At 32.3% G+C, this 11,961-nt stretch overlaps 1 protein-coding gene and 1 long non-coding RNA gene across 2 annotated transcripts; one reads left to right on the top strand and one right to left on the bottom strand.

Moving 5' to 3' along the window:
* Positions 1-6,228: 6,228 nt before the first annotated feature.
* LOC121211292 (uncharacterized) lies at positions 6,229-7,010 on the bottom strand. Its single transcript, XR_005906590.1, has 2 exons — positions 6,654-7,010; positions 6,229-6,467 (listed from the first exon to the last, which is right to left on the bottom strand). It is a non-coding gene; the product is annotated as an uncharacterized lncRNA (long non-coding RNA).
* A 3,835-nt stretch (positions 7,011-10,845) lies between these two features.
* Positions 10,846-11,551, top strand: LOC121211291 (uncharacterized). Its single transcript, XM_041083938.1, has one exon. It carries the CDS (start codon positions 11,022-11,024, stop codon positions 11,283-11,285), a length of 264 nt encoding a protein of 87 aa, XP_040939872.1. The 5' UTR covers positions 10,846-11,021; the 3' UTR covers positions 11,286-11,551.
* Positions 11,552-11,961: the final 410 nt, after the last annotated feature.

The raw sequence follows: 11,961 nt of genomic DNA, 5'->3' as shown, positions 1-11,961 counted from the left end.
GGACATCCTGTACAAAAGAGGAAAAGATCAGATGCTTTTGAGATGTGTGGATGATGTTGAAGCCAGAAAAATACTTGAAGAGGTCCATGAGGGAATTTGCGGAACGCATGCCAATGGTTTCACTATGGCCAGGAAGATTATGAGACTCGGATATTACTGGCTGACGATGGAAAGCGACTACATTAATTTCGCACGAAAATGCCACAAATGTCAAATTTATGGTGATAAAATTCATGTAGCCCATTTGCCCCTTCACGTCATGACTTCTCCGTGGCCTTTTTCTATGTGGGGCATGGATGTTATAGGGCCAATTTCTCCAAAAGCTTCTAATGGACACCGATTTATTTTTGTGGTCATTGATTACTTCACAAAATGGATAGAAGCTGTTTTGTTTGCCAATGTGACCAAGACTGCAGTTTGCAGGTTTTTGAAGAAGGAAATCATTTGTCGATATGGTTTGCCTGAAAGAATCATTTCAGATAACGCCATGAATCTGAATAACAAGATGATGAAGGAAGTATGGGAGCAATTCCAAATAAAGCATCATAACTCCTCGCCCTATCGCCCAAAGATGAACGGGGCTGTAAAATATTAAGAGGATCATTGGGAAAATGACTGAGACGTTTAAAGATTGGCACGAGAAGCTTCCATTTGCTTTGTTTGCATATCGCACATCTGTACGAACATCTACGGGAGCAACTCCTTTCTCTCTGGTTTATGGAATGGAAGCTGTGCTACCTATCGAGGTTGAGATCCCTTCTCTACGAGTCTTAATGAAATCAAAGTTAGAAGAAGCAGAATGGGACAAGCTCGATATGATCAACTGAACCTCATTGAAGAAAAGCGACTCAGGGCAATTTGTCATGGGCAAATGTACCAAAAAAGAATGATCGCAGCCCATGACAAGAAGGTTCGACCAAGAGAATTCCATGAAGGAGAACTCATGCTGAGAAAAATTCTCCCAATACAAAAAGATCTGCGAGGGAAATGGGCACCAAACTGGAAAGGACCATACGTCGTAAAGAAGGCATTCTCAGGAGGAGTTTTGATCCTTACCGAGATGGATGGGAAAGAAGTGTTGAATCCAGTGAACTCAGATGCTGTGAAGAAATATTATGCTTAAGATGAAAACCCGAAAAGGGCATCTTTAAAAAAAAGGGATCAAGGCGAAAACCCGAAAAGGGCGTCTTGATTAGTACAAAAAGATTAGGATGAAAACCCGAGAGGGCATCCTAATGAAACAAACCTGGCGGTCGAACGATAGGTCAAGCAGTGAAGCTACAGTATTTGAAGCATTTCTGAAAGCTCAAAATCTTCTACGCAAGAAGCCGTGCTCGAAAAGATTTTTGATTGAGGAACGAGGAAGAGTTCATGTGTTGAATATCTAGAGCATTTGTATCCGTTGAATACGATCCTTTCTTTCTTTTTGACATTTTTTACTCTCATTGGTTAACTTGCCTTGTTTGCCACATTTGAAATAGATGAACATGAAATATCATTTTTGTCCCTATCTGACCTTTTTCATGTATCTCATTATGTGTTTATTTACATGATAAATGGTGAAATGACATACTCTAAACAAAAGAAATGTTAAGCATTACCTGGATGAAAATTTGATAAGCACAAGAGTCTCAAAGTAAGAACAAAGTTCAATTGAGGGCAGAAGAGTGATATCTGAGAAACGTCGATTACTCGTGAAGCTTGAAAACAGGTATAAGGCCTGAAGAGAAAGTCAAGAATCAAAGCAATGAACACAGATCCTCAACAATCGTGGCTAAATGGACATCCGAAAAACATGCTTAAGGAGCACTGCATAATCATGTAGGCATAAAAGCATTTAAGACAAACATGTGCATATCATGATAACATCATACATGGCATATACAGGTACTCTAGCAGAGCAAGAAATCTTGAATGAGAGTCGCACTGAATCAAAGGAAAAGACACCCGAGTTCTACCAAAGGACAGGTTTTGGTATTTTGATGTTTTTAATTCATGCTTTTCAAGGGAAATCAACTCATATTGCGAGAGATGAGTTGAGCCTCAAGACACGTTGAGGTATTTTTAATTTTTTTTTTCAAAATCAACTCATATTGCGAGAAGTGAGTTGAGCCTCGGGGCACGCTGAGGTATTTTAGTTTATGTTTTAAATTGACTCATATTGCGAGAGGTGAGTTAAGCCTTTTAATTTTTGTTTTTCAAAATCAACTCATATTGCTAGAGGTGAGTTGAGCCTCGGGGCACGCTGAGGTATTTTCAATTTTTGTTTTTTAATTTCAACTAATATTGCGAGAGGTGAGTTGAGCCTCAGGTCACGCTGAGGTATTTTCAATTTCTGTTTTCAATTTACGTTGTTCAAGAATCAACTCATATTGCGAGAGGTGGGTTGAACCTTTTAATTTCTACTTTTTCAAAATCAGCTCATATTGCGAGAGGTGAGTTGAGCCTCAGGTCACGCTGAGGTATTTTCAATTTCTGTTTTCAATTTACGTTGTTCAAGAATCAACTCATATTGCGAGAGGTGGGTTGAACCTTTTAATTTCTACTTTTTCAAAATCAGCTCATATTGCGAGAGGTGAGTTGAGCCTCAGGTCACACTAAGGTATTTTCAATTTCTGTTTTTAATTTACGTTGTTCAAGAATCAACTCATATTGCGAGAAGTGGGTTGAACCTTTTAATTTCTACTTTTTCAAAACCAGCTCATATTGCGAGAGGTGAGTTGAGCCTCAGGTCACGCTGAGGTATTTTCAATTTCTGTTTTCAATTTATGTTGTTCAAGAATCAACTCATATTGCGAGAGGTGGGTTGAACCTTTTAATTTCTACTTTTTCAAAATCAGCTCATATTGCGAGAGGTGAGTTGAGCCTCGGTTCACATGCTGAGGTATTTTCAATTTCTGTCTTTCAAAAAAAAAATTCAACTCATATTGCGAGAAATGAGTTGAGCCTCAAGACACGTTGAGGTAATTTCAATTTCTGTTTTCAAAATTCAACTCATATTGCGAGAAATGAGTTGAGCCTCAAGACACGTTGAGGTAATTTCAATTTCTGTTCAAAATGAGTTGAGCCTCAAGACACGCTGAGGTAATTTCAATTTCTGTTTTCAAAATTCAACTCATATTGCGAGAAATTAGTTGAGCCTTAAGACATGCTGAGGTATTTTTAATTTCTGTTTTTCAAAAAAAAATCAACTCATATTGTGAGAAATGAGTTGAGCCTCAAGACATGCTGAGGTATTTTCAATTTCTATTTTTCAAAAAAATCAACTCATATTACGAGAGGTGAGTTGAGCCTCAGGACACGCTGAGGTAATTTCAATTTCTGTTGTCAAAAAAATCAACTCGTATTGTAAGAGGCGAGTTGAGCCTCAGGTCACACGCCGAGGTATTTTCAATTTCCGTTTTCCAATTTCTGCCTTTCAAAAAAAATCAACTCATATTGCGAGAGGTGAGTTGAGCCTTGGCTCACGCGCTGAGCTATTTTCAATTTCTGTCTTTCAAAAAAATCAACTCATATTGCGAGAGGTGAGTTGAGCTTCAGATCACACACTGAGGTATTTTTTCAATTTATATTTTTCAAAAAAATCAACTCACATTGCGAGATGTGAGTTGAGCCTCGGGTCACATGTCGAGGTATTTTCAAAATCTGTTTTTCAGATTATGTTTTCAAAAATCAACTCATATTGCAAGAAGTGAGTTGAGCCTTGGCTTACGTGCTAAGCTATTTTCAATTTCTGTTTTTTTTTTCAAAAAAATTCAACTCATATTGCGAGAGGTGAGTTGAGCTTTTTAATTTCTGCGAGAGTTGAGTTGAGTCTTTTAATTTCTATTTTTCAAAAATCAACTCATATTGCGAGAGGTGAGTTGAACCTTCAGTCACATATCGAGGTATTTTCAAAATCTGCTTTTCAAGTTAAGTTTCAAAAAATCAACTCATATTGCGAGAGGTGAGTTGAGCCTTGGCTCACGTGCTGAGCTATTTTCAATTTCTATTTTTAATGTCTGTTTTTAGAGAGTCAATTCATATTGCGAAAAATGAGTTGAGCTCAGGATCACATGCCGAGTAGAGAATAAAGATTGAAGCTGATTGAAGACGTCAGATTCTGTCTCCTTAAAGTTGCAGTGGAGTTGATCGAGGGTATCAGATCTTGCCTTTCTGGAGTCGCAGAAGAAAAGACCACAAACCTTATCTCACTGAAGCGATAGAAGAGTAGATTGGATAGAAGAGTAGATTGAAGTTGTAGATCTCACCTTTCTGAAGTTACAGCGAAGTAGATCGAAGCCATACATTTCATATCCTTGAAGTTACATCGGAATAAATTGAAGCTACAAGGCGTATATCACAAGATGCAGTGGTGTGAACCAAAGCTACAAGATGCGTTGGACTGAAAAGGGACTAACTAAACAAGAAGAGTTCCAAAGCAAGTCAAGACCTAGCAAGACCGGGCAAATTTGGTCTTCCTTGAAAGTCTTTGCTCTATTATCGTTGCACGACAATGAGCAAAGAGGGGCAGCTGTAGAAGCCCAAATTGCCCAGGCCCGATTATATCAAAACCCAACCAAACCTCTAAACCCACTAAAACCCTTAACCCATGACCCATTTACATCTACCCAAAGCCATTACAAAACCCAAATATTAAACCTAATTCAAAAGCCCATTAAGCCCTCCCAAAAAAAACCTAACCCAAAAAAAAAAGAAAAACCTAACCCCCCCCAAAAAAAACCAAGAAACCCTAGCCACCTAGCCACTTTCCCACTTGCCCCATTTTTCCTCCCATTTTTGATATCCATTGTCTACCACCACCACCTACAAAATAGAAAAAGAAATAATAGAAAATCATGTAAAAGATGGCTATAAAAAGCCATTCAAAATCATGTAAGGGGGATTTTACAAAGATTGAAAAAAAAAACACAAAAATCCCTTCAAATTTTGAACACAAAAAAAAACATCAATAAAAAGGTTGCATCTTTTTCTTTTTTCCTCTTCTTTCGAATCTTTTTTTCTTTTTTTTTGTGTTGTTTTTTTTCTTTCTTTATATATACATATATTGTTAAAAAAATTTTACCGCCCACGGTGGCCGGCGGTGGCCGACGACGGGCGGCGACCGACGATCGACCGGTGACCGGCCCCCCTTGGTCGGATTTCCTTTCCCCCCTCCCTTCTCTCTTCTTTCCCCCTTCTTTTTTTTAGGTATTTTATATATATTATGTATATATTTTTTTAATGCCATTAGTTATATATTTCTTATGTATATATTCTTAAATACTATTATATACATATATATATTTTAAATACCATATTGTGTATATATTATTATTACAAATTATTACTATTGCTAGTATTATTATAAATATTATTATATTAGTGTATATATTTTTTATGTACGTTTCCTAATATTTTCTTTTATTGTAGATATTATTATTATTACATACTTTTATTATATGCATATATATATATTTTTATGTACATACTATTATTTTATATTATTATTACCAAATATATCATTTTTCCTATTTTATTATTAGTACATGATTTGTTTTTATTTTGTAAATATCATTATTATTGTTATTCTAATATTCTAGTATTCCATGTTAATATTTTTCATTAATGATATCATTTTTTTTGCGTCCTTTATCTATTTTTAATTTCTCACTTTAGGAATATTTTTTCTCATGTTTTAATTAATTTAAAAAATGAGGCAATGTACCGATTTAATATTAAGCCATCGATTTCATCGCTATGTTGGGTGAAATTCGTCGGCTTGTGATAAAAAACGGGACACCCTTTCTAAAAAAAAATCGAAAACTAAAAATTCTCATTTTTCAATCGGATCACGATTAAATATTATATTGAACTCGTATTTTTAAAAATCAAGTCAACAAATGTTTATGAGATACCAATTTTGGGCGTCGCGAGGGTACTAATACCTTCCTCGCGCATAACTGACTCCCGAACCCCAATTTTTCTCTGAACTTTCACGTAGACCTAAATTTGGCCTTCTTTTTGTTTTAAAATAATTTTATTAGGTGTCCGATCACACCTATAAAAAAGGATCGGTGGCGACTCCCTTTGCTAATAAAATCAAAAGTTGGTTTTCAAATGTTTAATAAATCGCCACAATTAGCGACCAAGCGAAACTAATTTTTTTTTACGTCGCAACAAGTAACTACATTACTGAACTTACTGGTTTTGAAAAAAAAATCAGTACAAATAACAAAAAACAGAAGATAGAGACACCCATCTTATGAGTTCATCAAGATTAACTTCGATAATGCATACAACGGGAGTCAAAATCATTCGACTTCAGGTATTGTGGTTAGAGATGCAGAAGGAAAAGTTCTTTTATCCTGCTCAAAGATCCATAATGGCATAACCTCTGTATTTGCTACTGAAGAATAGCCTGTTGGAAAGCAGTTCAAATAGGAGTCGAAAAGGGATGGCAGTCAATCATCTTCAAAGGAGATTCCCTCGCAATAATAAAGAAATGCAACACAAAGGGTCAAGATCGATCATTGGTAGTGGCATATATATATGATATCCAACAGAAGATAAATAGTTCTAAGAATATCAGATTCAAACATACACCGAGATCTACAAATACTCTTGCACATCTTCTTGCAACAGAAGCTCTAAAAAGAATAGAGGAAATATACCTAGAAATGGAGGTCCCTGAGTACGCTGAAAAACAAAAAGGTTCGATTGGGTGTGTGAACCAGACTAGGAAAGTTTTCGGAGATGAAGAAAGGAAGAGAGAAAGCTTCAAAACAAAAAGGAAAATGAAATGTTTTTGGAAGGAAGAGCTTTCTGAAGATTGAAATCGTCAACTAGGCAGTGCAATGATGGAAAGATGGGATGATAGATTTCAGCAAATTCTGATTGGGCACTGGTTCGGCGCATTAAATGTCGTTCTAGATTATTCTATAGTAATATCTAGATATTTTGTTTAGTTTTTGGCCATCTGAAATCTTCTGAGCCATTTATTTAAAGTATTATTTATTTTATTTTGGGCCTCTTACAATCTTGGGCCACTTTCTTAGGTTAATAGATCTGTACTCTTATGCTTTGTAGTTTGTTTTATCTTATTAATACAAGCCCAATCTGAAATAATTTCAAAAAAATAATAAATGTTTTGTAGTATAAAGGTTAAAATATGTCATAAGTCTATGTACACTTCACAGATTTGTAATTTAGTCTTTGTACTTTTATTTTCAAGAATTTAGTCCCTTTGCTTTTCAAACTTGAAAATCAAGTCCAATTGTTGACATCATTAATTTTTTTGTCAATTTTGTTGATGTCACATTTTTAAATAAAAAATACTCACTTAGTAGTCATGTAATTAAAAAATGACGTTGTAATGAATCTGAATTTAACATAATATTTTTAATATATGTAAAAACAATGTAAAATATAAAATTATAGATAAAAATAAATTCAATTAAACAATGAAAAAAAAGAAATTCTCAATTGTATATTTGTTTAATTGAAAACAGGTTTTATGAAATATTTTAAAGAAATCTACCAAACAACTAAAAATATTTTACACAGATTCCTCCAAACACCAGAAAATATTAGCTTTTCCAGAAAAGTAAATTATTTTCCAGAAATCATTTTCCGGAAGTCATTTTCAGTAAAGCAAACGAGCCTTCATATCTGTTTTACTGTTCATATTTGGAGTTTATAATTACTTCTTCAAATAATATCATCTCTAAAATTCGAACTTGTCTTTCCTTAAAAATAAAATATATCTTACCATTATACCCAAACACTTATTATTTTTTAATTTTTTGAATGGAGATAACCCTTAATGAAGCATTGTTTTTATTGACTGTTTTATTTGTCAGCTAAGTATCGATTTTTTTAATCATGGGCAATAGGGTTTTTTATTGATACTCTTCTTCATTAATATTTTACTGCTGATGTGATTTTTGTTATAAATAGGATTTTTTACCTAAATAATACAAAAAATAAAATTAATAACTATATTAGTATGGCTATAAGATTATTTACCAAAATGGTATAGTTTTTATTGGTGCCGCCTGTCAGATTGGCATCACCGGACTGCAATAGGCGGCACTGGACTGAAATGTAATGGTCTAAAGTATTTAGGGACTTGTGATGCAATTTTTCCATTTTAGTATAGCTGTTGAAAAGGAAGGGAAAGGGTGCCGCCTAACAGAGTGGCGACACCAAACTTTAAATAGAACTAATTGCCTTTTAAGCCCTCCTTATTTATTATTTTCTTTTTATTCCTCTTCAACTCACTATAATGTGTTTAAACAAACTCTTAACCCATTTTTGTAGTTAAATAAGCCTTTAACTTATGGTTTTTACTTATAAAAGCCCTATATTTTAATATTAAAGTAAATATATTTTATCCAAAGTAAAGCTATTTAAAAAAACATAAACTAATTCACATATTATGCTGATGTGCATTTGATGAGAATAATTTATTAAATAAAAAATAAAAATTTTAAATTTCTTGAGAGTGCTTATATACATGATATTCTTAACTACTCTTTCGAATTTTTTTATTACTTTTTTAGTTTTATGTTGATGTTAAAGTTGTATATAATTTTTATTGCATCAACAAAAAATTAAGATAAGAGCTTGAAATTCAAAATATATATTTAATTTAATATCAAAATAAATGGGTTTTATGAGAAAAACCATAAGTTAAGGGCTTATTTAATAATAAAAATAGATTAAGAGTTTGTTTAAATACAATATAGTGAGTTGAAGGGGAATAAAATAAAAATAATAAATAAGGAGGGCTTAAAAGGCAATTAGCCCTATTTAAAGTTTGTGGCGGCACCTTTTCCCTTTCTTTTTAGCAGCCATACTAAAATGAAAAAATTGCATCACAGGTCCCTAAATACTTTAGACCATTATATTTCAATCCAGTGCCGCCTATTGCAATCTGGTAACTCTAATTTGACAGGCGGCACCAATAAAAACTATACCATTTTAATAAATAATCTTATAGGCATACTATTTTAGTTATTAAATTTATTTTTTTATATTATTTAAGTAAAAACCCTTATAAATAATTATTGTCATAAGATTCTTTTCTTTTTTGAGAATAGGAAAAAGTTAATTGGAAGTTAAATTTATTAACTTAACCATAAACTCCCATTCGATTTTTCACCAATTTATTTTCCACATGTCATGATTATAGTGGAGGGGCATATAATGGGTTTAGGAGAATTTTATTCCCCTTTTCAACGCTTAATATTTGGGATTTACTATAATTTCGTGTGTTAGTAAGATAGTTAGAATGCTTACAATTTCAAGTGTAGCTTACTTTAGAGTCATGCTAGTTGTATTCTTGTTAGAGTTTTATCTTTCTCTTGTGATTTATTAAAAATATATATATTTAAGATTGTGTAGTTTCTTGTAATATAAACTACATTTAAAGTTATTAAACTATTAATAAGTTTATAGTTTAATCAGTTATCTTTAAAAGTTTTATTTAAGTCACTAAATTATTAAATCCTAACTTTTTTTCTCTAATGTTAATAAAATTATTAAGAACGTTGTTAAACAAACCTAAAATATAGTAATTTAGATTAAGTTAATTCATTAAACAATAAAAAAAACACCCAAACTATTTTTTTAAGTTAAATAAAAATTACATAGATAATATTATATCATATTATATTATATAAACATTGATTTAACGGTTACATCAGTCATTTATTAAAGATTTAACAAGTCAATAATTAAATAAATTTTTTAAATAATATATAGATTATTTTCTAATTTTTAATAAATGATTAAAATATAACATTTTAAATAATTTAATAATTATTTTTTATTTTTTAAAATTGGATTTAGAATGTGCAATGGTTATTAGAGTGACATGTTTTTGGTTTTGGGAATGTTATTATTGGTACCAGTTCAAAATGAAGCTGGTGGCAGATGACCGAACAACGACAGCGTTTGTGGTAGCAGTGTTGAAATAGCATGTTTTCTAGAAAGTACCTGAATTCTGACTTAGAACAGTCCAACGGATATAAAGGTGGCAGTGTAAGAGTAGTTGGATGAGAATATATAATATGTTTTATAGTTTGAAGATGTAAATAAAATCAAAAGGCGAAGGCATACGCAATGACGATTGCGGAAGCTTCTTAAACAGAACTTTCCATACATCCTGCGTTACCGTGTAGCGTCAGAGATCACGGTCAAATTAATCCACCCTATTTTTTGGATAATTCCAGAACCCCAAAATAACTACGCGCTTCTCTTTTTTTTTCTTAATTTATTCAACTTTTTGCGTTTGACTATACTACCCTTCCTGCTTTTTCTTTTTTAAATACCCTTTATCCTCTGTACTATCAATGATAATAAAAAATTAAGATAAAAGGCAAGAAAAAGTTTAGATAATAACTTTTATAAAAAAAAATTATAAGTAGAGTTGAATTTTTGTCATGTATTCTTAAGTTGTATTTAAAAAAAATAATTTGTAATAAGTTATGAAAATTTTTATCTTCAAAAATGGAATTAAAATTTTATAGTATATTTTATTTTTTTATTTTATTTTTGTCACATGACAAAATCTTAATCACTTGTGAAGTTAAAATTTTGCACAATTAATGTAATAAATAATTATATTTTAAAAAATAAAAATAAATAAAACATTTGCTTAGAAAATAAAAAAATCGTCCTATTTTAATTTACAAAACCTAGTTACTAAGAAAGCATTAAATAAAAAAGGAGGTTATTTTTGGCATTTCGGTTATAGATAATATAATAATACAAATTGATTAATCAGCTGGGTCCCATTCCTGGATACAGCCCAGTTTTCTTTGTTGGATTAACGCCTATATAATAGGGACTTGAGTTCTCATCAAATTCAAAGCACTGCTTCCTCCGTATTCCCTAACATTGATCAACAAAATAATTCCCAATACTTGCCCTAAATTCAATCTATAAATTATTCTTAGAATTCTCAGCTGAAAACCGACCCCCCCCCTTTTAATCTGTCAATACAGAAAGAAAAAAAAAAGAAAAAAAAAGAGCAAATGGAAGGGAACAACTCGTACGGTAATGGATCATCATGGGCAGAGCAATGGGACTACAGCGATCCAGCGGCTTCCAACGGTGCTGCAAACAAGAAGAAAAGCAGCAGCGGTGGGGCAACAGCCAAGTACAAGCAGAAGGTCGGGGATGGGCTTGAGAAGACCAAAGCTGTGGCTTCAACTGGGATGAAGAAGGTCAAACAAGGAACCTCTTCGGGGCTTCAATGGATCAAAGAAAAGTATCATAAAACTACCCAAAAGCACTAGGATTATTAGACTTCGTTTATGTTGCTTTTGGCTTTTCCTTAACTGCTTCTTATTTTATTCATTCATATATCCATAATGATTTATTCCTTTTTTTTATGTAAAATTGCAAATAAAATCATAATAATTGATCTGTACTGCTTTAATGTAAAAATACGGTGTAATAAATGGATGTGAAGGGTAGAGACAATGGTTTTTAAATGTGAGATGTGTATATGTATATGAAATCATAAAAAGCTGCATGTTGGGCAGCCAGAGAGTTCAGAGTATGCTTATGGTATTGCTGATGACGGTTAAGGACAACCCAATTCTCTCTTATTATTTACCGGTTCAATTCACTACTTCAATTATACAACTTTTTTACATTTTGGTGCTTAATATTTTTTTTAAACAACGAGAACCTAAACTATTTTTTTTCCATATTAGGTTAACTGTTAGTCAAACTAAGTTAATTTTAAAACATTTTTACCTCAACTATGTTTTGGGTACACATTTTACATCTAAATGTTATATCATCAAAAAATATTTTGAATTTTTTTCTTTTACATTATTTTTCTGTCTATTTTTTTATTTTTATTTTTTCTTCTTTTATAATATCTAGCAATGTCAAAAATACTCAAAATTCACCTTTTTGAGATCTAGACGCTGGCGATTAATTTTGCTTTCAAACTTCACCGCC

The sequence above is a fragment of the Gossypium hirsutum genome, chromosome A12 (assembly GCF_007990345.1).
Source record: "Gossypium hirsutum isolate 1008001.06 chromosome A12, Gossypium_hirsutum_v2.1, whole genome shotgun sequence".
In the NCBI taxonomy this organism is placed as follows: Eukaryota; Viridiplantae; Streptophyta; class Magnoliopsida; order Malvales; family Malvaceae; genus Gossypium; species Gossypium hirsutum.
Note: the sequence above shows the minus strand (reverse complement) of the source record. Positions and strands in the feature narration are given on the sequence as shown.